At 45.5% G+C, this 26,763-nt stretch overlaps 1 protein-coding gene across 1 annotated transcript in view; it reads left to right on the top strand.

Moving 5' to 3' along the window:
* Positions 1-24,703, top strand: part of peli2 (pellino E3 ubiquitin protein ligase family member 2) — a 31,074-nt gene extending 6,371 nt beyond the window's left edge. Inside the window, exons 2-6 of the mRNA XM_006632222.3 lie at positions 8,591-8,720; positions 17,655-17,756; positions 18,164-18,361; positions 18,776-18,964; positions 19,796-24,703. Of these exons, the coding sequence (XP_006632285.1) occupies positions 8,591-8,720; positions 17,655-17,756; positions 18,164-18,361; positions 18,776-18,964; positions 19,796-20,374 (1,198 nt within the window). The 3' untranslated portion in view covers positions 20,375-24,703. The remainder of the gene's footprint in view (positions 1-8,590; positions 8,721-17,654; positions 17,757-18,163; positions 18,362-18,775; positions 18,965-19,795) is intronic.
* The last annotated feature ends 2,060 nt before the right edge of the window (positions 24,704-26,763 follow it).

Raw genomic sequence — 26,763 nt, 5'->3', positions numbered from 1 at the left:
GTATGGCTGTCGACTTAAAGAATGTAGGACCGGTCTTTCAGTACCACAGGGGTCTGTCCTAGGGCCACTGCTTTTCCTAATTTATATCAGTGATCTGGGTTCTGGTACAGTTCAACTAGTCAGGTTTGTCCTACGTCCTGGCCAAATTTCCCGTTGGCCCTTACCAATCATGGCCTCCTAATTATCCCCCTCTATGAATTGGCTACATTACTCTGCTCTCCTCCCCACTGATATCTGATGTGTGGTGAGCGTTCTGGCACACTATGGCTACCGTCGCATCATCCAGGTGGGGCTGCACACTGGTGGTGGTGGTGGAGGGGATCCCCATTACCTGTGAAGCGCTTTGAGTGGAGTGTCCAGAAAAGCGCTATATAAGTTTAAGCAATTATTATTATTATTATTATTATTATTATTATTATTATTATTACATCCCAAAACAGGAATACACTGAAGAAAAAGCAAATTAAAAAAATATATATATTGAGGTAAAATCACAGTCTTTTCTGAGCTGTTAATTTCCTTTTACCCGTGTGTTTATGCTTAATTAACATTCACCTGGAGTCCCAGAGGGTAAGGGGGAGCCCTAATATTGAGGACCGTGGTGGGAGACCAGCTCGTATGTCCAGGGAGGCTCCTGGTGTGTGCTCGCCACACTGGGCCGTGCCCAGTGAGCGGTGGACACTGGTGTGAGCGGGAGGTGCTGGTGGGCAGCTGGAGTGTTGCGCTTATTACACAAAACGTGCTGGAAATGCTGAGCCCCGTGAGCGCAAGATGGTTGTTGTGGGTGAGATTGCATTTAACAGTGTTTATAAATATGTCCATCGTTTTCTGCCCAGTGCGTATTTGTACTTAGTCTTTGCATCTTTAATTTACAGGCTTGGAATAGCCAGATTAGTTGGCTAGAAAACAAAAGAGATTTTATTTCATTTACAGTTTTTTTAAGAAAAGCCTGATACTGAAGCTTTAATGACACAAAATGTGCAATAAGTCTCAGTCATATGCAGATTAAGTAATTTTAATAAATAATTATAGATGAAGATACTGAGTCAACTATACTTATATGCCACCGCCAACTAAAATTTGATACATGGCTACAAATATTCCAGTAGCTGTTCTGCGTTTCACGAGTTAACAGTGCCTTGTTTGTGTAGTGCGGATGGGTAAAATGCTGCTGTTCCTCATATGATTCACATTGTGACACAAATTGTTGTGTCATAAGCCACCAGATGGAACCACAAAGCTGAGCCAGACTTCAGGATGTTTCTAAAGTGACCCAGAAAAAACAATGTGATATTGCAGTTCTCATTCTCTGGTCAGGATTAGATCAGAACTTCGACCTACATGGCCTTATCGAGTCACAGACCCCGTGCCTGGGGTGGATTTTTGTGAGCTGGGATGTTCTTGCTTCTACCAAGTGGAGACCAGCCATTGAGGCTCTGGGTTTTAATACATGATTGGTTCGTGAATCAACATTTTGATTTAATCCAGGCCTTTATTTTCGATAGGTTGGCACTGTGCAACATGAGTGAAAATCGTTGTGGTGCGGCAGGGGTGCACAGCTCCAGTCCTTGGGCAGACGCAGTTTATTCAGGTTCAACTCCCCCTCCCAGAGTCCTTGCGTGCATTATTTACAACCTTTCTCGATTTTGTGAGTGGCGGGAGATCTGAAGAAGCCTGTAACAGGCTTGATAGATTGATGGACGAGAGCTGGGATGTACAAGCTCGCGGAAGAATTATAGGATCTGGCGTTTTTCTCACTAGGAAGAGAGAGTGCCGCAGTCAGATCAAAATGTACAAATCCCGATTCAGTCTTGAGCCTACAGATGTATACTTGTTCAAAACAGAGTTTTGAAAAATCGTTCCACCCCATATACAGTCTCACTAGAATACATCTATATGAAATATGCAAAGTATATATTGGGTTGCATAACTTAACTCACTTGTATGTATTGTACTATTATTATATAATTCGTTACACTGTGGCTGTGTTGTGTGTGTTAAGCTGCTGTTGCACTGCAATTTCCCTCACGGGATCAATAAAGTATCTATCTTAACTAAACTCCCTCAGTGCTGTTAGACAGCCCACTGTGATCTTGCCAAGATGACCTCAATGCGTTAATACCAGCCCTGAGAGCCTCCCTAGCACATGCAGTGCCTGAGCCTGAGCTTGTCCCTTGGTTAGCCTTGTTGAGGGCTGCTGTCGTGGGGCAGCAGTGCGGCAGAGTGCTTGGGCCTCGGTCTGCTCTTGTACCCTGGTTCAGTGGGCTTCACTCATGCTGCATCAGCCCAGTCCTGCCCATTGGGATAAATGAGTACAAATGTAAGTGAATAAACGCCTCGACCATGATTAATAATAGGAGGTTATACCTCTATCTGGTGAACTTGTTCTCTTTCTTTCTGGTTGCCAGTCCTCTCTCCCCGCGTACCCTCCTGTTTGTGCTCTTAGCTGGGGAGTTGCGGTAAGCTTGAGTCCTGATTAGCCAGGGTATTATGGCTACTAATCTGGGTATTTTTACCTGATTAACGCTGTCCTTGTTTGAGTAGGAGAAAGGACTTCTTGTAACAGTGGATGAACGGATGTCCCAGTGTTGCCTTTAAGCCTTATGTGAATATCTAAAGCAGAATCCCGTTTCTGCCTGTAAACTCGCTCATTCTCGTTCCAGTTTTCCGGGATTACCCTTAATTAAGGGAGGGATTCTGTCCTCAGCTACAGCAGGTGATCTAGGTCCTGTGTCTTCGATTGAAAGTGTTGCTTTTTTAAAGACCTATTCTCCAAACACTAACCTAACCACCGTGGAGAGTGGGAAAGGGTTACAGAATGTTTGGCCTTCTAATTTCAGAGTTCTTATACGACACTATTTTACTGCAATACTTAATCGTAAATGAGGATTTCTTCTCAACCAACCCACCTGGTTAAATAATGACACCCCTGTGTCACTTAAGAAGCAGTGAAAGACAGAAACGAGTGATCAGTAAAGTGTCAATAACATGACAGTGTTAACCAGTGCAGGTGACATTCAGTGGTGCAGTTTGTGTCTCTCTCCTGCAGCCCAAATTATTAGTTTCTCTTTGGAGGATCGTTCTGGTAAAAAGGAATATAACCTAAATTTCAAAATAAGCCCTGGGATGAGGATGGGGGAAATGTTTTCCCAAGTTAAGCTTTGTAAATTCACTTGAACCCATGAAGCATTCATCTGGTGTGCAGAGAGGGTCAATTGGTCAAAGATTAAAGATCCCACTGAAGAGTGTGAAAGGGAGAGCCAGTGATAAACTTTATGGACTTTAAGGCAGCAGGTTTCCCTAAAACAACCTTAGAGATGAGGAGAACGACCTGTTTTAAGTTAGTGCACACCTAGAGGAATATGTAGTAAAACATTTGTTGTAGTAAAAGTAACCCAACTATGGACTTTTGAAAACTCCAATATGGAGTTTTGAAAGTTAAAGCACTATCCAGCTAGATTCCTGGATGTTAATATACCATAACATGCTCCAATCCTATCTTGTTTAAAATAGAGATTTTCAAGCTTATTGCTTGGGGAACTAAGTTTGAGTTCCTGATTGAATAGCCTAAATGTAGTTGTATCAGCGTTTAACAGAAGTTCAGAGAAAGCCTGGTTAAATAGCAGGAACTGAAACCAGTCACTGATGATTTAGACAGTTTATATGAGTACAAGTGTCACCGCTGTAGCAGTGGATATAACAGTTCCTAATATTGTTCATTTAGATGGAAAAAAAAGTGAGGCCCAGTGAAACTATTGTCAGATTTTACACACTGTATATGGTTTAGTATGTATATTACAACCTTGCAAAGGAATTTCTATCAAGACAATATTGTGCATTTTTGTGGAAGAACTTACTGATCCTCTGTATCCACAGTCTGAGACAAATGTGTACAGATTACTGCAGAAGTGCAATGTTTGTTGAGAGACAATTAGTAATAGCTTTTTAAGACTGCTGTCCCAAATCCACACCCAGACACAAATCCCAAAATTACTGTCAAAATAAGGCTAAACTACTTCCGTATTCTCATTGATCTGAGAAAGGCAAGACAGCATTTATATGCGTCTATCTGAGTTGTCAATCCCCTGGAAAAGAGGCAGAACAAGGGCAGACTCTCAGTCTGCTGGGATTGCAGCCGGTTTAAAAGAGGGATAGAGTAAATGGGTCAGTGGGGCGGACATTAAAAGAGCAGCAGGTTTTACAAAAAACGGCTCAATACCATTGTGACCAGCGGGCATATTGCTGTCGGTCCTACAGAGCTCAGCTGGTACTTCTGATCCATTAAAGGGCTGCACTGTAAAACTGAAGGGACTCTGGAACGTGGCCGCATCAGGCTCAACTGAATCAGCATTTTTGTGCAATGGAACAAGTAAAAGTTCATTCCACACTGCCAAGCGTTTTGGCTGTGGCGCCTTCTTTTTGGTTCTGTAAGAAAGCAAGGGCGAGAGCGACTTGTTAGGTATTGAACTATCGAGAGTAATATTTTTTTCCACTTTCCAGTGGGGCCTGTTTTGCATTTTTCAAGAACCAGAAGACCTCGTTTGATTAAAAAGGGTTTCATGGGCATGCACAAAAGGGTAAGGTAGTGGAAGTTTAGGAATGTAGTGTGGGTGTTTTTTGGAGTTTTGGACAGGGATTTCCAGGGCTTGAGAATGCTTGAGCAATCATTCCTTCAGTGTGGAAACCTTGATATAGTATGAGATTTTCCAAGAGTCGAGTGAAATGAACGTCCAAATATTGGAATTTCTTTTTCAAATTAGACCGTATGTTGAAATCTGTTTAGCTGAAGCTGCAGCTGTTAGATTTATATAAATAAGATTATTTATGGTTTGGTATTGGGTCATCTAGAGCTGTCTTTGGAGCTGTCTGTGGTGGGAGACTTGTTGTTTACATAACCTGTTTTGAACAGTCATTCCCAGTTAATTTAAATTAAAAAGAATAACTTACAATCATGAGAGAAGCCAGTTTTGTAAAACTTTAGTTTTTAAGTTTTAAAACCATTTCCATAAACCAGTGTAAATACAATGATGTACTAGAGCAGTCACAACAGTTAGATAAATAGTCTAGTTATATGCATATACAGTATGTTTTTCATGTAGATTCTTAGCAGTTTTTTTAAAATTTTGTATCTGAAGATGCTGATGAACAAATAAGTAAATATTAAATATCTATAGCTAGAAGTTGGATGATGGATGTGGTTATATATGATTTTTTTTTTAATTCTGCTATTCCATATATTGTGTGGTTTTTGAATTTCATTGATTTGCTGGTCAAACCTCCCAGTTCTAAAGTAAACAGAAAATTTAAGTAATTTATATATAAATATTTAAGGATAAATAGCCCTACAAATACAGATAATGCAACTTTACACTTGTTCTATTGACAAAAAAATAACCATCTGCTGTGGATCAGAAATCTTCTATTTCTTTTGGAGTAAATCAGACAGTTTTCTGCATTTTGGGGAGATCGCTAGTAAACCTGCAAAATGGTTTTGATCTCTGGAAGGCTTGCAAATGGGACTACGTGAACAGTTTGGATGACATTTGTAAATGTTATTTGTAATTCCGAGTTTGTTTAGTTGAATTAGCAGCCTGGTGTCACAACATCTTGCCTGGAAGAAAACGTGTGACTTGTTTGTGGCCATCAGAGTGGTTTTCCAGCTGGAGGGCTGCTGATGTCATGCTGTGATGGGTCATGAGTCTGTTCACAATGTGGAGCCGAGAACATGATAAATGAGCAGTTTTGTATTCTGTCCTATAACAATGCAGGGGCAACCAACCTTCAGTCTTCGAAAGCCGCAGATTTTTTTTTGCATTTTCTTTTGGGCCCTCTCCGAGCTCTTGGATACCTCGGTGAATCTCTCATATCTCTGGTACAAACTGCTGCTTGCTTCCATGTCTTTTAACCACTAACGATTTGAAAAGAGCTATGAGAGTGGCCTGAAGGTTTTGCCTGTTGTTGCAGTTTGGAAGGGGGTAGTTTTTTTTTTATGAATAGAAAAGATCTGTTAAAAAAAACAAACAAACTTTGAACTGTGTATCCCTGCCCTGGTTCTTTCTCCAGCCCTGACCCACTGTGTGCCCAGGCTGCCAGATTGCCAGGGCAGCGTGGGTGACAGGTGGTGGGGAGGGAGGAGAGGGATGGTTAATTTGGACAGGTGGGATAGGCAACAATGGAGCGGAGGGTTTGGAAAGAGCCGGTGGGGGGTGGGGTGGGGGGGAGGGAGGAAGGAGGTAGGGGAGAGGAGAGTCATCTGTCTGGAGGTGAGGTGGAGGGTGATTTGGAGAGTGCTTATCCGTTTGAAGACGCACAACTGAGGAGAGGAGAGAGGCTTAGGATCCCTGTGTGTTTCTGCGGCGAGAGCAATGTCTCCGTTAGGGGAGGCGTGCCTAGTTTCCAGGGACATCAGGAGCTGTACTAGGGGTAGACATTTGGGGTAGGAGTGGGGGATGGTGTTTTTTGGAAAGGGGCAGAAGATGGGCCTGTCCCTGTTCTTTGGACAGCTTGTGAATGTAGATAGTTGGGCTTCTGCCCTTGGAACTTTATCTCCTCATACCTGGCTCTTTGTGCAACAGAGCATCAGTTTAGTGCAATTAGGAAAAGAACTGCGCAGAAGTAAGGACTGCAGGTGCAGAACATGTGGGCTTTGTGGCTACAGTTGCCCTTATTTATTAACTGTTGACCACGGCTCTGAGACAACTGATCAGATGCCCATCGCCCAGTGGTCCGAGCTGTTCCGGGGTTTTAGCTGACCTTGATTGCTTAACTGTGGGGTCATTAGTTATTGGATGTCAGTGACAGTCCAGCTGTAGCTTTTCCGGACTTCTCTCTCTGTAGGCGTGATGACCCTGCACCCGAGACCACAGCTCCTTCAGCATGCTTCATTTCGGCTCCAGAAGGAGTTCTTGGAGAGATACTGGGAGAGGTGGATTATTGTTGCTACCCCAAAGAAGACTGAATTTACATTTTTTAATTTTGTGCTCCTTTTCCTCGTCCCTCCTCTCTCCCCAGCATTGCACACCTCCCTGTCCAGCTGGAACAGAATGTTGATTTGCAGATTTTATACTCATTCATGCTTACAACACTTGATGTTGTTTGTGTTGACTGTTTTGAGATGACATTATTTTCTTGTACGAAATTAAAGTAAAAAAAAGAAATTATGGAGGGAACTTTTTGAGGGTTTTGCCATAAAAAGGATGGAAAACGAGAAAAGCAAGGTTTCCCGGCTCCTGCAGAGAGCAGTTTGGGAAAGGAGCCTTTGGAGAGGTGGGGTGTGTCTTTGTGACACTAATGGGATAGGCATTTTTCTTTCCATTTTTAACTTGTTTTTCCTCCCATCACTTGCCCTGGAAAGGGTACCTGACGCTCTGCTGGGTCTGTTTGTGTGCTGCTTGTGCTCTTTTGTGAAGGGCTCAGGCTGCGTTTGTGGTGTGTGTGTGTGTGTGTGTGTGTGTGTGTGCTTCAAAAGGAGATGCTCTGCCAGCTGGTCTTCATCCAGGCTTCAACATGTGGATCTGACATCTGTCTGACCAAACAGACTGTAAAGCTGCAGTCAGACCCAGACATTTATTGGTACTTGGCACGGTTGGCTTGAATTCTTAAAAGGCACAATGTAGTGTTTTGTGCAACATGCGCACTGCGAATGCCAGTGTTAGCAGTACAGCTGCTTTTCAGTGTGAATCTGTGAGTTATTCCTGCGCGATATGAACTGAAGCTCGCGGAGAGCTGATAAGGCCCATCTCTCTGAAGAGTGTTGGTGGGGTTATTAATCTCTGTCTGGGGCAGCAGGGAAGGGTAGTGGGGTGGAAGGCTCTGGTTGTTCCAATAAATAGCTTTTCCCAAAGTGGGGGTCAGGACCCCTGGAGAGGGAGTTCCCCTGAGGGCTGGGAGAGGCCTGGGAAGACTCTGCTGTTCCGTTTCCTAAAGCTGCCCGTCACAGCTATTTTCAGATTTTGTTTTAGTGAAATATGTAGCTGGAAATGGTGGTTTCATTGTGAGGTTGGACAGTAGCTGAGCATTGGGGAAAAATGTAGGAATCTTTCCCCCACTTAAAAAAACAGAAGGTCTCGCCCTAGAAGATGCTCTGGGGGTAGTCTCCTGGTTTGGGAGATTTGCTCATGGAAAGTGTTATAGTATGATTTTACTAATATAACTGCTGTCATTAGATTTCTCTTAAACTCACAGGATTTCTCACCAAATGGACAATCAGGCTACTTCTGAGTGGTGTGCATGAGTTCCTCTCCATCACAGAAACAAGTGAAACAATCTGCAGATTCATAAATAGATTTTTTTTCTTAAGTCTTGTTTTGTATGTTTCCTAAAGCTTTGGTCCTGTCCTGCAGAGACACTTTCAGCTCTAAAAAACGCTTTAAAAAACTTTCAGCAGTCACCACGTTCAATTCCCATGGACTTCTCTCGATGCTTATCCTTGTTCCGTTTCCTGTTCAACCTGCTACAGCAAAAGGAATTCCTTGCACAGTGGAAGAGGTTCCATCGGAGCGTTTTAGACAGAGGAGCATGAGTTGACTCCATCCCCTCCACAGGGGTATTAATTGACTGTTCTCTTTCTCTCTCTCTCTCTCTGTGGCAGGTACAATGGATCCCTCCCCAATGGTGACAGGGGCCGCAGAAAGAGCCGGTTTGCCTTGTACAGGAGAGCCAAGGCCAACGGGGTCAAGCCCAGCACGGTGCACGTGCTCAACACACCCCAGGCTAGCAAGGTACGCGAGGTCTTCTGCAGGACGCGATCCGCTTCTCCATTGTGCAAATGAAATGCAAGGCAGATGGACCGGCTAGCACCAGGACAGCTGGCCTGGCTTTGGGGCATTTTAGAAAGAAAACGAGGCGATGGGTATCATCGGCTTCAGGCCATTCTTAACTCGGATTCTTTGTCTGGCTGAGAAACCAGATTTTAAGTTAACATATTAAGGAGAGGCTTCAGCACTGATGGGGTTAACCAGTTTTTTTTTTAACTGTGTTTTTCTCGTCTGCCCGTATTGTTTGCCTGCCAGAAGCGAGCTCCTTTAGAACAACCAAGTTGTGCTTACTGTTATTTTTTTCTAACTTTGTGGTAGCTAAGCAATCCTACAAACAAACAGCGCTCGTTTCTTTTCTGTGACGTGTTCTTGAGAAACAAGTTTTTCCCCGAACCCCGTTCCTCTTTTCTCGAGGTTCAGACCGCCTGCAGCTGGTGCGTGCTGGCTCTCTCGGCGTCCCATCTGCTCTGGCTACTGAAGCACAGTGACGGCACAGCCGCTCGGCTCTAGCCACCAGCCCCTCGCCTCCTCCCCCTGTTCTCGTGCCCTCCGAGGTTGGGAGGCGAGGACTGGCTGTAAACAGTGCCTCGCACACAGCTGGCTCCCGGGGCCGGCTGCTGGTTAAAGCTGTAGTCTGTAATTGTGTGCTGTGTTGTGAGTCGCGCCGTGCTGGGGGGGTGGGAGGGTAATTACAGGTAATCTAAGAAGAGTGTATGTCCTGACTCTCGCCTGGTCACCTGTTACTGCCCCGCCCACCTGATTTTATTAGTGTGCTCTCGGAGGACGAGGGGGCTGTGACATAATGCCACAGGCAAGTATCTCTTGGCTCAGAGAGGCGAGGAGGCGGGGAGGAACTTCCAGCCCCCACGATCTGTCACCCACAGAGAGTGTAGGCACAGCAGGGCCGCCTCATGGTATAATTAAGGAGACGCAGCGCATTGTTGCTGTTGACAGACCCCTGCTGAATGAGCCGTGTGCTCTCTGGGTTGTTGTCTAACCAGCCATTTGTCGTTGGCCTGTCATAACATATGCGATGGCGTGCATTTTGTTTGCGAAGAGGCAGGTGTTCACCACAAGCGTGGCTGTATCCCCTAGCACCCAAGTGCTTCGTAGGTGCACTGTCACATCAGAAGGGTATAATCATCTAAAGTGCGCTCGCAGGGTCTGAGGAGGGCAGGATGAAGGTTCGTTTTCTTATTATTTTCCTCTCGTGGCTTAAAAGGTCACGTGGCAGTAGGAATTTGCGCTGGGCAAATACATGAGAGTGAGAGAAGGAGGATCATGGTGTGTGTGGACCTGAGCTTGGGTTCACTATCGGAGTAGTGGGAGTGTAGTCCAGCCGTTTAGTGTCTGAACAACTGCTTCTTTCCTGAAAATACCAAACGGGACGGGGGCCAGGGGGTTTAGGAAATGTTTTTCTATGACAGTATCATGGGATCGTTTTACTAAATGGTGAAAACCTTCATGTCCGTAGCTTACAAATGGATAGATTCCCGTTTTTTAATTTATCTCCACGGAAATTCAGAAATGTAATTGATTTTAACCACTGTTGTGTAGTGTCGATGCCATTGGGCCCCGCGAGTCCTCTCCAGTCTCCCCTGAGGGAGGTGGTGTACAGACTCCTCTTCACTGTGGTCTCCTGGTCCCATTCCAGTTCGGCCTGTGAACAGGCTCCTCTGCAGCTCTTTTACAGCCAGTGCGCAAAGTAGTTTGGCTCCTTCTTTCTCATCCTCTTCTTTCCTACTCTTCCCTCACTCCTCCTTTCTTTCTCTCCTCCATCCTTCTGTTTTTCTCCCTTCTGGTCTCAGTGCTCTCTCGGCTCTCCCGGGGTCGCAACCTCCCCGTTGCCACGTGGTTGGAGACCGTTGGCTGTGTTGCTAGGCAGGTTTGGCAGTGTCGGTGATTCCTCGGGGAGGAGGGGGAGGTACAGCAATGTGACTTTACTGCTCCTCTTTTTAGGAGGAGGGGAGCACAAAGTGGTGCAGGGATGCTCACAGACCCGGTGATGCAAACTGGGTGTCTGTACTGGTGCTCAGTTTCCTCAGACAAATGATGTAATGCCGATCGCCTATCAATTCGATAGCAAGTCACGGCAAAATAGGTGTTGTAAGTCAAAACTGTTAGTGAATATGGTTATAATACTGTACACCAGTTGTTTTCCCATGGTTTGGGACACTTGATAAATTCCTGCAGATAAAGCCAAGTCAAAGCTATGCTCAACACAAACCTTACAACAACCGTTTCTAACCCTAACCCTCTTTTTTTGTTTTTGTTTTTCCATATAAGTAACATTTTATTCCATTACAACCTGAAATGTATATTAATCAGTTTTGTTTCAGTTACGGAATGTGCACATGGCAGAATTGGTATGAAATAAAGATGTTGAATTGTTATTATTAGAGGTTACTAATAGTGATTCTTTCTCACCTTTGTATTGCAAAAGGGTATAATTCAGTTGTGACAGAGGACTTGAAAGCAGTACTGCAGTTTGACAGCTGATGCAGGGGAATTAAATTGAATTAACTCAGTTTTAAGGAACTCTTTTAAAGAACCTGCGCATATCTGACACTAAAGCTTTATAGTAGGGCTGGGTGGTGGCTCAGCGTAGTAAGAGGAATGGAATGTAGCAGCCAGAGTATTTCTTTCTTTATTTAACATTGTTTTTGGTGAATAACCTTTTCTTCTACCACAGCAGCTGGCAGAGAAGAGAGAGTCACACATTCAGTGCATTCTGTTTCACCAAGTGCAGTTTTGCTTTTGTGTGGTTCTAATTTAAATTTGTATGTATTCGGTAATAGAGAGAAACTTGACATACTTTCCAACGCTTTCTCCTAATTAATACCACAATATCATTAATTAAGTCGGTAGAAAAACCTGTTATCATACTAGTCCAGAACAGAGATCTGTGGTTCTTGTGGTTCATGATCGCTTGTACTGTGATCATACATGTATGGCCATAAGAGTCTTGGGAATACTAAGCATGAATTTAGAAAAAGTCTTATTTAAGAAGAAACAGTTCTTTAACCAAGCAAGAGCAATAATGGATACAGAGCATTAAATATATATATTTCATTTTCCTAAGGCTTTTATACAGATAAAGGATCAATACAGCACAATTACAGTGATGTGATTAGTTGAGTACCACAGGGTATTAAGACCGCTGCTCTTTCTAAGTTATATCAGCAATCTAGGTTGTGGCGTAGTAAAAAAGTTTGATGAGGAGAATTTATAAACACTTAAAAAGCTGCAAGGGAAATTCAGAAACAGACAAAATTCAAGACTGAGAAAACACCTACATGATATTTAACATAGACGTGTAGTGTTTTGTTCCAGTAATATTAATATTTTGTAGGAAGCACCCCGCTTGAAGAATGAACTAGGTGTTTGTGGACACCATTTACATTTTCTAAACAATGTAGGGAAGCAATAAAAAAGTGAACAATGTAAGTATATATAGTCAAGAGGTGTTAACAAGAATTTAGTGATGTGGTAGTCAGGCCTTGTTTAGAAGAGAGTATTGTGTTCAGTTCTGTCACTATGTGACAAGATATTGCAGCTCAGGAATCAATTCTTGTGCTTAAAGGAAAGTGCTAAACTGACAGACTGAAGAACTTAAACGTTTTAGTATTGGTCCAGGGAAGACTATAAACTTAATTCAAGTGTTCAGTGTCCCCAAAGATGACAATCCAGTGGACCTCTTCGGAATCCACCTCGGAATGCAAACCACAAGATACAGCTGGACACTAGGAAGCCGTACATCTAAAACTGAGACGAAAAGGTCATTCTTTACAAAAAGGGTTGCTGCCCCTCCATATTGTTAAACACGGTGGGATACCCCGACTTCTTCCACGAAATAGTAAGACCTAAGATGGAGTGCAGCACAAGGATGATATTTTTCTCCTGTAAATCCTTCCTGGTTAAAACTAGATTTTGGCACACCGCTGTAAAACGTGTTTCTTTATGCATTCCCTGTCTTTATGGGTGGGGGAAAAAGCTGTGCTGTTCAGTGAGTAATCATGGTCCCACCAAAGAGCTTTGTGCTCCATGTGTTCACAGCAAGGGGACTGAGGGGAAGAGGAACAAAAATATATTTTTAAGAGCTTTCAAGTAGAATGCGCATGATGTACTTAGAATAATTCCGTACACTTATATAGCGCTTTTCTGGACACTCTACTCAAAGCGCTTTACAGGTAATGGGGACTCCCCTCCACCACCACCAGTGTGCAGCCCCACCTGGATGATGCGACGGCAGCCATAGTGAGCCAGAACGCTCCCCACACACCAGCTCTCAGTGGGGAGGAGAGCAGAGTAATGAAGCCAATTCATACTAAGTTATAATACAGGGGCTCCTGTAATGGCTTAACTGGTAAACACACCCATTCCAAGCAGTGGCTGGGGCTCCTGACCGTTGCCAGTTAGGTCCAGGATCGCGTCGCCGGCCGGCTCTGGTTAGGGTTCCCGAGGCTCAGCGCAGCTGTGGGCGGGTTCGGGATCAGCCGGCCAGTGCTCCGCGTTCCCAGTGGAAGGGAGACCCCTGGGGGCTCATGGCGGTGACAGTGAGGGATGCTTCTCTCCTCCAGTCACTGCTGAACCTCTCACGTGTTGTTGTGGATCTTCTGACGCATCCAGAGATGAATGGCCTCATATTTTCCATGTAGACTCTGTGGTTGCTCTCTAGGTCCCTGGTCCTGGAGAGCCCCGATCCTGTTATTCCTATAGGTCAACTGTTATTTAAAGATTAAGAGCAGTTGCTGTTCAAGCATCTGATCCTTTAAGCAAGTAATGTTCCAGCGAAGGAGGGAGCACTGGCACTTGTGGGCTGAAAGATATTCTCAATATTTGTGCCAGATGATCTCTAAATTATTTAATGTGCGCACCACCTGTTTAATTGATCGTCGTTGAACTGCCCCAGGCCAATACAAACTGACGATTAAAAGGCTGACTATTATAAAACCCGATGGACTGTGGTGTCCGGAGACCAGACCAGTTGGAGACTCCTACTGTAAAGACACGCTTGGCGAGGCTGGGTCGGTGTGTAATGAATAATTGGGGAATGTAAATTATACAGATACGTTCTGGTCTTTTGCGGTCTGGTGCTGATAATGTTTTTCAGGACGTTAGCTTTCTCGCTCAGTGTTAAATCAAGCCCCGCACGCATTGGCTTCCTAGAGGATATGGTCTCTCTGCTATGTTTCAGATAATGAGTGGAAAAGACTTTCTTCTTCCGTTTTTTTTTCGCTTGACAGCAGCAGCAGTGGTGGGCCGGCTGATCGTGGCTCTCGGGCAGTGCAGAGTCTCATGCGTATTAATAAGGAGCCCCTGTGATCCCTCTGATGAGGGGCAGACAGTCTTTACTTCCCTCTCTAATCTCCTGCCTGATCCCAGCTAAAAGGCCTTTCCCATACCTTCAGGCATGCAGAGTTCCTCTTCCGAGCCCCAAAGGCAGACTTTCTAGTCTCCTTTTTCTCTGTCTCTGTTGCTCCTAACTCTCCTCTTATTTATTTGGATCCCTGCCTCTCCCCCTTGGTCTCGGTGCACAGGTGCACCCACCTCAGGCCACACGCGGCCCGCGAGAAGCCCTCATTCAAAACCGGAAATTCGAAGAGGCTTTGTGTTGCTGTCTTGACTGGACTGCTGTGCCTCGGTGTCGGTGAGGGTGAAGAGAGGATGCTGATTTGATAGTTTGAGGGCGGTCGCACTATCAGTGAAGCTCCAGGAGCAGGGGTTTGCTGATCCCTTTGAGATCAGGCAGCCCTCACTGTTCATTACATCCCAGGGGGGTTGGCTTTGTCTGCACATAACCATGGTCAGATAGAGAGAAGATCTGTGCATTATATAGTACAGTGACATCTCTATTGCCTAGTATACTGATCCCGTTATGTAACTACTATGAGCTTTGGAGCCTCCTCCATGTAGCCATCTGGTCTGCAAATTTGTTAGAACTGCCGGGGCTTAGGGCAGCCTGCCTCTTGCTCCTCTCCGACAAGTACGTGCTCACTCCCGCCCATCGCCTCTACACTAGCGGTCCCCGATTACGCTGATTATTTGTATGATTTTGTTCACTGGTCAACTACAATTACTGAATAATCAATCTGAAAGAAATTAATTAGAAAAGGGTTTGACTTCTGGCCTTTACACTGATTTATTAAGATGCTAAATGTATCTTTACTTTTCTGTGCTGAATGAGGCATAGAAAAGTTGCCCCTCTATGTCCTTTTACAGCAGTAGGGTTCAGCATAGATAAAGAGTCAAGGGGAGGAGGAGTCTTGATGGAGAGTGTAGAAGCTGAATTTTAGTTTTTACTAGCAGTGCGCTATAGTATGCGGACTGAAGTTTTCCGGTAGTGCTTTTGCTGTGCTCCTACCTACTATTTCTTTGTGGTGTGCTTTTGTACCCCGTATTATAAAATGTAATGATGATGTGTGGGTTAAATATTCATAGCTGGTGCTTTGGAAACCCGTAAGGCATTGGAGGGTAAAGGATGTTGCAATCTGTTGGTAACCTCCTGGCTTGTTGTAGTGCTCGGCAGATTGTTGTAGCGAGTGGCTGGAAGTACAGGCAAGGAGCCTCTAGACCCTGCCCTTCTGGCCACTGTGTTTCTGGCTGAACCCCGGCCCAGCACATGGGGAGAGACAGAGCTGTGCCCTGCAGGGTCTTCGGGCTGGCGAGTGGGCCTATTGATCATGGTCATATGGTCTGTTCCCTTACTTCTGAAGGCTTTGTCAGTGGCAAGAGAGTGTTGTCCCACTGTGCAGGGGGTGGTTAATTAACAACATGGAGTACCACAGCTGAGCCAACCCCCCCCAAACACAAACACACACAAAGGCAGGCACCCATTCCACCATCTGCCTCAAGCCTCCCTGTGTTAGGGACACACACCGCCCCCTGACCAAGTAGTGTCAAGTCTGGAAGAATAGAAATATTGTGCTTTTCACTCTGACGCTTCTCCTCATCGGGCTGTGGTTCTGGTAAATAAGCAGTCAAAGCTTCATGACGCGCGCTCTGCCAGTCCCTAGTGAAAGCACAGTGTAGCCGATCCGACCCACTTTAACACACATTATTATTTCCTGCCGGTAAGTGGAAAAATTAGCACTGCTCATGCCAACTGCCTCTCGCAAACACAGATGTCAGTCCCTGTTGGAAAGTCAAAGGTAAATAGCACTTTAATTATGATACATATTGTGAAATGGTTAACACAGTGCAGTACATTTTGTTCTGATAAATATTTTTACTTGGAAGTACTAGTGTAATTTAAAAACATCATTGCCCAGGCAGCGCTGAGTGCAGCTTTTCCCATGGCTATTATTGCATTGACCTCCATAGTTATTCATACTCCTGATGAAAACATAACAGGTTTTGTGATTGCATGAGCTTTTAAAAAAAACTAAAAAAAGTATGCTGTAAACATAGCAAACTAATATTTAAATTTAAGTCAAGAAAGCAAAAGGGTTGCATTTATTCACACTGCTGAAGTCAGTATTTTGTAAATCCTTCCCTGGCAGGGCTTACACTGCTGCCTATAGTATGCTGTGAGCTTCTGGCACTTTCAAAAGAGGGAATTTTGACTATTCCTCCATGTTTTGGGTTATTTTTTATGTGTTGTTACCTATTTGTAGGTTTGGATGTGTGTGTTGTTGGAATCATTGTCGAGGTTTGGACAAGCTTGAGCTTCTTGGGACAGGGAACCAGATGTTTGGCCAGAATGTCAAAGTTCATGATTCCTCCTTTCTTAAGAGCTTGAGCATCATCGGAAGGAAAATAACCCCAAAACATAACAGACCCTAGTAATATTTTACTGTGGGATTGAGTGTTTTCTCAACATGAGCTTCACATTTTATACACCAAACATAATGCTGATGAGCATGTCCAAAAAGCTCAGTTTTCGTTTAATCTTTTCTTAAGATGTGGTAACAGTTATCATTCAGTGGCAGTTTAGCAAATTTCAAGTTGCCTCTTTATATGGTTCATTCTCAGAAGCAGCCACACTACCTGGGCATGAAGACCACGTTGAATGGTAGTTTTTGACACTTAGCTGGAGATTTCCAGCGCAAGCTGGAATGTAAATAGAAAGGGATAGATTGAGGTTTTTGTGATTATTTTTATTGCTTTTATTTCTCCCAACATCTTTATGTCAATGACCATTATGTCTCCCTGACCTCAACCAAGATGATGCATGCTACTAATGAATTACATGTTTGTCACCCTCTGTTACACCCCTAAGAAGGTTTTGGAGGCCGCTAAGTGGTTCCATGGTACTTTGAAAGAGCGGATTATTATTATTGTCAATTTGTTTTTGATTGAAATCTGGAGGACTTGTGTATGAGTGTGCTTATAAAACCAGGAAGCCAGGAAGCCACCACATGGATTGTCAATGCAAGAAAAAAGGTTCTTCTGTCACTGCGGTGATCGAGACCCATGCTCTGTGTCAAAATGTCTTTTATTTCCTTCCCTAGTCTTTGATAAATTGTCAATTCTTGACAGCCTGCCAGGCACATTTCACTAAGTCTTTCTGTCACTTGAGGAGTTTATGACCTGAATCAGCTGAATTTCTGAATAAATATTTATTACAAGACATCATTTCTAGTCCTACATTTCTAAATTAATCTAACCTGTTTTTGTCTCTGCAGAAAGGTGGTAGTATCAGGACCCAGACTCAGATGGGTCTAAACTGCATTGTGCCAAGTGAGGCGCAGTGTTTTTAGATGCATAATGCCTCGTCGGAGTAATTAGAATTTGCTAACATTGTGTATTATGAATCTTTGGTCAAATATAGGCTTTGCCACTAGCCAAAGGTCCTGGAGAAATGGAAGGAGCCATGTTGTTCAGTCTGATACTCTGATTATTCATCTCGTTTCTACCGGTTTTGCAAGCAATTGTGCTCATATTTTGTTGTTCCAGGCGGTGAACTGCAGGGGGCAGCACAGCATCTCCTACACGCTGTCTCGGAACCAGACTGTGGTGGTGGAGTATTGCCATGATAAGGACACAGACATGTTCCAGGTAATCAAAAAGTGTAAACATCACGGAAAGACAGAGGAAATTCTCTGTCTTATGACAAATAAATGAACCTACCTTATCCTCTTAATGATGCTCTTTAATACTATTATAAATAATGTATAGATGAATGATTTAGGTGTTGAATTGGCATCTAGGGAGACTTGGTGTTGCTTTGCAGTAGCGTTTTCTTTGCCTTGCACTGCAACTCCTGACATTTTGCAGAAAGATCTTTTAAAAGTCAACATCCGTAACAGCTAATGCGTGCAACTGTCCAAAAATTCAGGGTTGCACAATCCGAAAGACGGGAGTTAAAAATACATTACCTTCCGTTTCCCCTGCGTCCTGCATTTGGCTCATTATTTTGGTCTAGTGCCTTTCTTACAGAATTCTCCCTCTCTGCTCTGCTGCAGATTGGCCGCTCCACCGAGAGCCCCATTGACTTTGTGGTGACGGACACGGTGTCGGGGGGCCAGGGGGCTGAAGATGCCCCCATCACTCAGAGCACGATCTCCCGGTTCGCCTGCCGCGTGGTGTGCGAGCGCAGCCCTCCCTACACCGCCAGGATCTACGCTGCAGGCTTCGACTCTTCCAAGAACATCTTCCTGGGGGTCAGTGCGTTTCTGTACGGGTACGGGTACGGGTACGGGTACGGGTACGGGTACCAGTATGGGTACCAGTACCAGTACGGGTACATGTCCGAGTACCAGTATGGGTACCAGTACCAGTACGGGTACATGTCCGAGTACGGGTGTGCTTTCAGCATGAGGCGTGAAGGTCCAGTGACAGGAGGAGGATGTGAAGGGTGGTGGGGTGCATGGTGCTTGATTAAAATGTCTGAACGTTTTTAATAAAATGGATTTACCGGCGACATCTAATGGTGGTTGTGGGGGGTGCCTTGGTTGAATAGTTGATGCCGATCTGATATGGAAACGGCAAATCTCTAAGCTTTGCCCTTCCTGGGCACGGTCCCGCTGCGTTCCCACGCCCGCCCCCCCCCTGACGACCGCCCCTCTGCCCCGCAGGAGAAGGCGGCCAAGTGGAAGAACCCCGACGGCCACATGGACGGGCTGACCACCAACGGCGTGCTGGTGATGCACCCGCGCGGCGGCTTCACCGAGGACTCCAAGCCTGGCGTGTGGAGGGAGATCTCCGTGTGCGGCGACGTCTACACGCTGCGGGAGACCCGCTCGGCGCAGACCCGCGGCAAGCTGGTCAGTCCACCAGGGAAAGGGGGCTTGTGAGCGGGGGGGGGGGGGTGAAGAGGGGCGTGGGTGTGGGGGAAGGCTTTGTTCACAACTGCCTGTCCTTCCGTTCGGGATACCAACAGGAGGGGCTACAGCACGTTTCTAATGGACATTGAAAGATCCTTCATGCGGCCTGCTGTACTTAAACCTAGCATCTTGCCGACTTGTCTCGTCGAGGGGCATAGTCGTGGGGAGGCAGAAACTAGAAATAGGCTCAATCAGATCAGGAGAAGTTCTGGAGAAAGGGGGGCATCTTCTAAAGACATTGCACTAGAGGTGAGGCACAACTTTAAACCTTCAAGGGTAGAATGGAAAACCTTAATAATTAAAGGGGTTGTTTATTTTTCTGGTCTTCTTTCCTTTAGGTGGTTATTTTTGAGAGTGTCATAGACCTTTCCTGTTAGATGCTTTATAAAAATACTCTTGAGTGACAAGGCTGCTTGAAAGTATTTTGCTGGCGATGCATTTAACTCTCTAACTGACCGGTCAGTAGCAAAATAAGTGGTGTTGCTTATTCTTAGGCCACACCAAGGCTTTGTCGAGTCCAATCATTTATTCTGAGTCAGCGACCGTTTTTAAAACCTTGACTAAAATTCGGTCCTGTCCTTCCGTTGTTTTTTGTTCTGCATGAAGTTCACAGCTGCGAGTGGTCTTTTTGTATGCATCAAACACTTGGTTTTTCTGATGGAACTTTGCCTTGCGCCGGGCCGGGGACAGATGGAGACGTCCCTGCCGGCTGACGGGGGGGGCCTGTGAGCTCGCTCGCCCTGAGCCGTGTGCGGGTTGTGCCCCCTGCAGGTGGAGAGCGAGAGCAACGTGCTGCAGGACGGCTCTCTGGTGGACCTGTGCGGCGCCACCCTGCTGTGGCGCACGGCGGACGGGCTCTTCCACACGCCCACGCAGAAGCACATCGAGGCGCTGCGGCAGGAGATCAACGCGGCCCGGCCCCAGTGCCCCGTGGGCCTCAACACCCTGGCCTTCCCCAGCATGCAGCGCAGCCGCGACCTGGGCTCCCTGGAGGACAAGCAGCCCTGGGTGTACCTGGCCTGTGGCCACGTGCACGGGTACCACAACTGGGGCCATCGCTCCGAGCACGAACCCAACGCCCAGCGGGAGTGCCCCATGTGCCGCGCAGTGGGGCCCTACGTGCCCCTGTGGCTGGGCTCCGAGCCCGCTTTCTATGTGGACACGGGGGCCCCGACTCACGCTTTCGTGCCCTGCGGACACGTCTGCTCGGAGAAGTCGGCCAAGTACTGGTCGGAGATCCCCCTGCCTCATGGCACGCACGCCTTCCATGCGGCCTGCCCCTTCTGTGCCACGCAGCTCAGCCCTTCTCAGGGCTGTGCCAAGCTCATCTTCCAGGGTCCCATTGACTGAGCCGGCACACGCAGCGCTCCCATGGAATGGGGGAGCAGGGCGAGGTGGAGTGGATACACTGTGAAGCTTCTGACCTCCGTTTTCTTTTCTTTTTTTACTATCCGGAAACGGGGAATCTGTCGGTAAGGTTCCACGGGCTGAGGTGCTGCTTGTAAGCTGCTCCCCCTAGTAAGTCTCATGGACCCTGACCGCAGCCTGCTGCCAGGATGACGGCTCGCCCAGAAGAGGCATCGGATCAGGGCTCTTGTGACCAGTGATGCTCCAGTTGTGGGTTCCCGAGCACCGGCCCAGCAAATGGGGCAAATCTGTGGATCTCCGTTGTCTCTGCCCTCTTTACCTCTCATGTGCACAGTGCTGTTAACCTGTGCTGCTTTTTCACAGGCCTTTTCAGGGCTTTCTCAAAACGCCTTGCATCCATTTACAATCGCAAAGCCAGTTCTCGGAAAAGACCACAGCACACCAGACCCTGTTCTGCAACCCCATGTAAACTCCAGGCAGAGAGGCAGACATCTGACGCCAAAATCGAACCCAGGAGCTGTGATACTGTGCTTACCACCCTGCCTCAGTGCCACGTAGAATTCATCCTCATAAAACTCATTTTACTGAAGCTGATGGATTTAGAGTAGATGATCATGCCTTTCAGATATCGGGCTCTTCAGGCTTTTTGTGAGAATTCAGCCTACTTTGTCCATGGAACACTGATAAGCTAATGGGTGACCTCGGTGGCCACACGTTTCTGCCCCAGCCCTGGAGTGAGCCGGGATCAGTAAGGCTCCTGTGGCCTGGCGCTCGGAGATTCCTGTCCTGGAGCTGTGCTGGTGTAGGCTGGTGGTTTTTGGGTTATTGCAGAGTTATCAGGGCTTGTGCCCAGGTCAGGTAGCTGGGCTGCTGCTTGACAAAAGAGACGATGGGTATCCCAGGGATCAGATTTATCTCAGTTTTATCAATCAGCTAGGATTGTTTATAGCTTTGACCGCATCTCGTGTCCAGACCCATAGTGGTTTGTCTTCATGCTAAGCTTTTGCTAATTGATTTTTCTCCGATTTTTCGCCAAATATCTGATATAGATGGAAGGCATTTCCGATTGCAGCAACAATATACACGAAGGTTAAATCTGCCCTTATCCCTGTCATCCTGTTGTTTTCCGTGTTGGCACGTGAACTAGGTAAGAAGCATCTTCTCCACTGGCCCTGCGGAGAAACTGAGTGAGAGCCCCTGGTTGGAGAAGGCAATGGACATGTGGTTTAGACCAACCCTTGGTCAAGACTCCATTTAAAGATATAAACCAGAGCCTGGCGCTCCAGTCTGGACCTGGGAAAGATATTTTTACACGATAAAAATGAGCTATTTTAATCAAATGGGGAGTTTTTATGAAGAGATATTTAAAAACTGTTTTTACACGTCCATCAGTAAAGCTCACAAGATTTTTCTTGTTCTTCCTATTGAATATTTTACTACACAGAGGCCCTTGTACAGTTTTATAATTTAAAGGATGTTAATATATTTTATCTTGTATACTCCTCTGAGCATGTGCTTTCATCTCTCTATGCATGTGTGGCTGCATGTGTCTGTGTGGTTGAGGGCTGTGTACAGAGGATGTATATGCACCCTCTTCATTTCCAGTGCTTTAGGAAAGGACAGGCTTTGGCACAGCTGACCAGAATGCTGTTGCTTTATATAGAATCACTTTTAAACTCCACAATATGCTGTGACAAAGCATGTTCCACCATATATGTGTTATTGCAGTTGATAATGACCAAGAGAACAGTTCATTCCCCTAAAGTGTAATGTAGCAATGATGGATTTAATGAGCACTGACGGGTTTCACTTCAGCAGTAAATCTTGAGCAGTATTCACTCTTACTGTAAACTAGGGCTGTTCAGCCAAGGTGGGGTGTTTCTCCTTTATTTATGTGATAATTGTCAGGGTCAGTTGAACAATTTGCTGATTGTATTTAAACACCACAGTGATCGGAGGGGCTCTGGTTCTGAATGTTCTCTTCCAAATTGCTTTTGGAGAGTCAAAAACCTTGCATATTGGGTTACCCACACAGACATGCGTGCATGCCTTCCTTCATGTTCATATGTACACCTCGTTTCTCCAGTCTAAAATTTGCATTGTGTTTTGGCCATACTTCCAAACTGTTCTAAATAAAACTTTTCTCACTCCCATATCCCATGAAGGCCAAAAGAGTTTCTGCCAACTTTGTTGTTGTATGTTTCAGGGAGAAGCAGCCTGGGTCTTTTGAATGGACTGCTAGACATTCCATTAGGTTAGTGAACTTGCCGAGGTAGAGCTGTACTCGACAGATAAGCAAGCAGGAGCAGATTTTTAGGAGCCAGTTCCTTTTGTGACTGTTAAGAATCCACAACCGTTCTTGTGAACAGAAAAAAACACTAATGATCCCAGCAGAGCATCTCCCAGTGTAAACAGCTGTCTTTACTTCGCTGTGCTCTGCTTTGATGAAAACCAAAGGCTTTTGTCAACCCTGGAATGGCTGTTTTCTTGCTGATTTACTGTGCTGACAGATGGTACCACTTACATACACGGTAATAAAGGATGACATTATTAGATTAGGTCACGGAACATGGGGAGATAAATATTTGTCGTTTTCCAGAAGCTGTGTCATGAGCTGATTTTAAATTAGACCACTTCTGTACTTATTAAGCTTAGTTAAGGTGGCATGTCCTTAACCATACCGGTTCAGCCAAACTGGTTATTTAACCTGGATTGCTCACCTTCACAAACAGTGCTCGACAGAATAATATTTTCAAAGAAGAACATAAGTAAATGGAAGGGGTGTCGGAATTGCAGTTAAGTGTTTGATCTTTTAAGAAAGAAGGTGCTGGTCACCTGTAATGTTCTGCAGATCAACAGGGACTGTGAGGCAGTGAAGAAAACCTTAAAACTTTTCTGTGCATTGAACGGTTTTTACAGCTGCACAGTTCGCACAAAGAACTGGTGGTCCACATCTCCAACTGAATTTGGCTACCGGTGTCTGATATGCCTGAAGCTAGTGCAGATTTTAAAAACGCAGAGTGCCTGAAGATGTAGGGCTGCAGCCTTTTACTGTCAGAAGCTGCATCCACCAAAACATGTGGACTATCCACAAGGGGGTTCCTCGTGCACAGGTGCTCCCTGCCTGCAGGAAACAGGTGTGATGAGGCTGTCTGTTCCAGTCGGGTATCTCAGACAGGCCTGCACCTCAGCTTTTAACACTTCACAGGGGCTGTGCTCTTGTGGCATCCTGAGAGTTAGGACTACTTAAAAACCAGGGATGCACAAACCACTTTTCTTTTCGCCCTAGGAGTTTTGACTGCCCCTGGGATTGTACCGATGAGTAGTATATGCGCTAAAGATGTGCAGAAAATCATTAATGTTGCTGACATTTCCCTCAAGCGGCATCCTCTCGTAGGGGAGAATATTTTGCAAAAACGCAGGCAGCCAAGTTTCACAAGAGAAATTTATATTGCGTGGCATACTGATACAGTGGTGGCCGTGCACTGTTTTTTTTTCCCCCAACTCCATTACTTAATTGAACAGATTCCTTATAAGGGCTTAGAGAGGCCAGCTCTCCCAAGGCTTTACCCATAGGTAAATTAAAAACGTGTGTAAAGCCTTGGTTTCTGAGGACTGGAGTTGCCCACAAGGCATTCACTGGAACTAAAATGGATTGGTGTGTGTGTGCTGCCAGATGCCGCCACCACAGGGCTGTGTGCTTCGAATTGAATGTGTATCTTGTGTTAAAGGGGAGGGCGAACGTGGGCGCTGTGCATGTGAGCACAGCCTGGCTGGTTGGGCGCTGCAGGGGCCCAGTGCAACCCAGCAGCCTCCCCCTTTCCCCCACGGACTGCTGGAGCCCCTCGGGCGGAGAGAGGAGAGCAGGGGCAGCAGCTGCTCTTGGCCTCGCCGGCTGCCATCTCCGAGGTGCAAAGACCTGGGGAAATGCGGGACGCCACCGCGGCGGCCCGTAAGGGGAAGACTCGCTTTTCACTGTGCTTGTCGTAACACTGATAAAAAAAAAAAACAACGATTCTGAAACCAGAACTGAATTCGGGGGGTTAAGTGCAATCGGTATGATAGATGAGTCATCCAAGTGAATTCAAAAAATGAGGAACGGGATAACACCAGGAGGGATGGCAGCGCTGCACCTCCCCGAGTGGAGCTCCAGCACTCGGGGCGTCTCCCAGTCGGCATGCCTGATTCACCGATTGACCCGCGGGAGAAGATCGGTGCCGGGGTTCTCTTTCCGTTCTTAACCTTTGTACACTCACGGGGTGCTCGGCCGCCCTAACAGCCTACTTTACTAAATAAAGGCAGAAAAGGAAAGCGTGTGGTTGTTTTAATGTCTTTGAGGAGACGGGGGGAAGCACTGGAAGATGGTCGCGGGTAGGTGCTCCATGTGGACATCTTGGATGATGTGGAAACCCCGCGTGCTCTCTAGTGGGGGATCGAGCATATCTTCCGTGAAAAAGAAGATATCGAACCAGCAATTGCCTGCATTTATTTAGCGATTTTCATTCCAGAGATGTCCAAAGCTCTTGACACGCAGAAGAGGACCCACTCAAGTGCAGCACGCACCTGGGTAAAATGCTAGCTGTTACGCACCAACAGCCTCGTTACATAGTACTGTAGGTCAGATGGAGAGAAATTGTTAAAGATAACCGGTAAAGCAAACCTTTACAGGTTCAAGAGTAGACCTGTAACTGCTGTAAGTTATCAGGACCACTTTCCCAGTTGTGAAGACCTCATTTTTTGACAGGATTAGATAAAAGCACACACCAGAGGCTAGTTTATTCAACATACGAGGCAGCAGTGGGCTTGGAATGAAACTCCTGTGCCTTTGACATGGTCACTGACTGCTTCCCACATTGAATTAGTTTAAACGCACTCCTGCTTCCTCTACGTAAAAAAACAAAGGAGATCTTACTGTAAAACTTGTGCCATGGGATACCACAGAAAAGTGAGGAGCTTCTTGCTGCTGTTGGATGAATTTATAATTGTATATTTCTTCTTAAAACCTAGTATGGAGTAGTAGTACAGAGACCACTGAGCTGTTTTGCAGCATAATCTGGATATAATCACATTTTCCTCCTGGAACATGAGATGCCAGTAACCAATGAAAAACGCTTGTTTTTATAGTCAAGTTCTGTAGAGAGAGGAGGTTCCTTTTGCTTGGATACTTAACCTCGGACTTTGTTCAGATCTGTTGGATAAACACCCAGGCTTTACTGTCACTATGACTCTATGACTGTGGAAAATGGAGACGGTCTAGTTTTAATGTTCCTGAAGCTCTTAAGTAGAGCAGTACATAAATCAGAAAGGCTAAAAAGTGGGATGTCTGAATAATTAAAAACATTGCTTCCTTTTCTTACTGCAAAAGGCGAAACTGCTGCATTGTGTCAAAAAGCCAACCTTTTAATTTCCTCTGGAGAAATATTTGCTGTCAGATTTTATCAATAAATTATTCTTTCATTCTCCATCCAAGTCGGTACAAATTACAAGTCCATAATCTGGTTTATAATGTATTTTAAAGAAGCAGTAATTGAATCTTGATCGGGGTTCTCCAGTGTGTCAGCCAAAGAAAAAAAAAACAGAAAGGTACAGAAGACATTTTAGTGTTTTAAGAGACTATGTGGAGGTGTGTTTTTTTTTTATTTAAGACTTGATTATTTGCTACCTCATTTCTTAAGAGTATGGCCAAATATGTTGTTGGCCTTAGAAAGCTTTTTTGGAGCTTAGAGACTGGGGTAATGTAGTCCTTTTTAATCAAACGTATTCATGCACAGAGGGATACTTCATTGACCACATATCCTCCTCTTTGTCTATTTCCTTAATTCAGATGTGTGTGCTTAGTGACTCAAGAGAAGACAGAGCAAAAAGAACGAGGCTCTGTGTTTAATATTTTGCAATGAGCGCTATGTATAGGATTTCTCAAAGGAGCTGAACTGAGACTCTCATCTGGCACTTCTGGTACTGGAGACAATGGAAATTTATTTTAATAGGTAACTGGTACTGAAGAAAGCACTGCACTCCTGGAAAGGGAAAAATACGTACACTTTCTCCATCGTGGTCTTGTTCGTTATAGGTCATGCCACATTTCTGAGCACCTAAGAGGCTGGGACATATCGGAGGTGGTTTGAGACCAGAGTAACTTCTTCTGCTGTGAATTGTTGGAGGCTGTACCGAGATTTGCGAAGAAACTTAGCAGGAGCTCCCACTAGCGGTCCCGACTGGCACTGCAGACCGGTGAGAAAGAGCTCAAGACTTTATTCGGTAGCGTCTTAATTAACAGAGAGCTTGGACTCCCTCTTGTGGCGCTCTCTTGAAAGTCTTGAAGCGGCTCTGGTAATTTTACTCTACTAGAGAAGGATTGCTAGTAAATTGCA

This window comes from Lepisosteus oculatus, chromosome 8 (assembly GCF_040954835.1).
Source record: "Lepisosteus oculatus isolate fLepOcu1 chromosome 8, fLepOcu1.hap2, whole genome shotgun sequence".
Classification (NCBI taxonomy): domain Eukaryota; kingdom Metazoa; phylum Chordata; class Actinopteri; order Semionotiformes; family Lepisosteidae; genus Lepisosteus; species Lepisosteus oculatus.
This window is presented reverse-complemented; position numbering and strand designations above follow the sequence as displayed.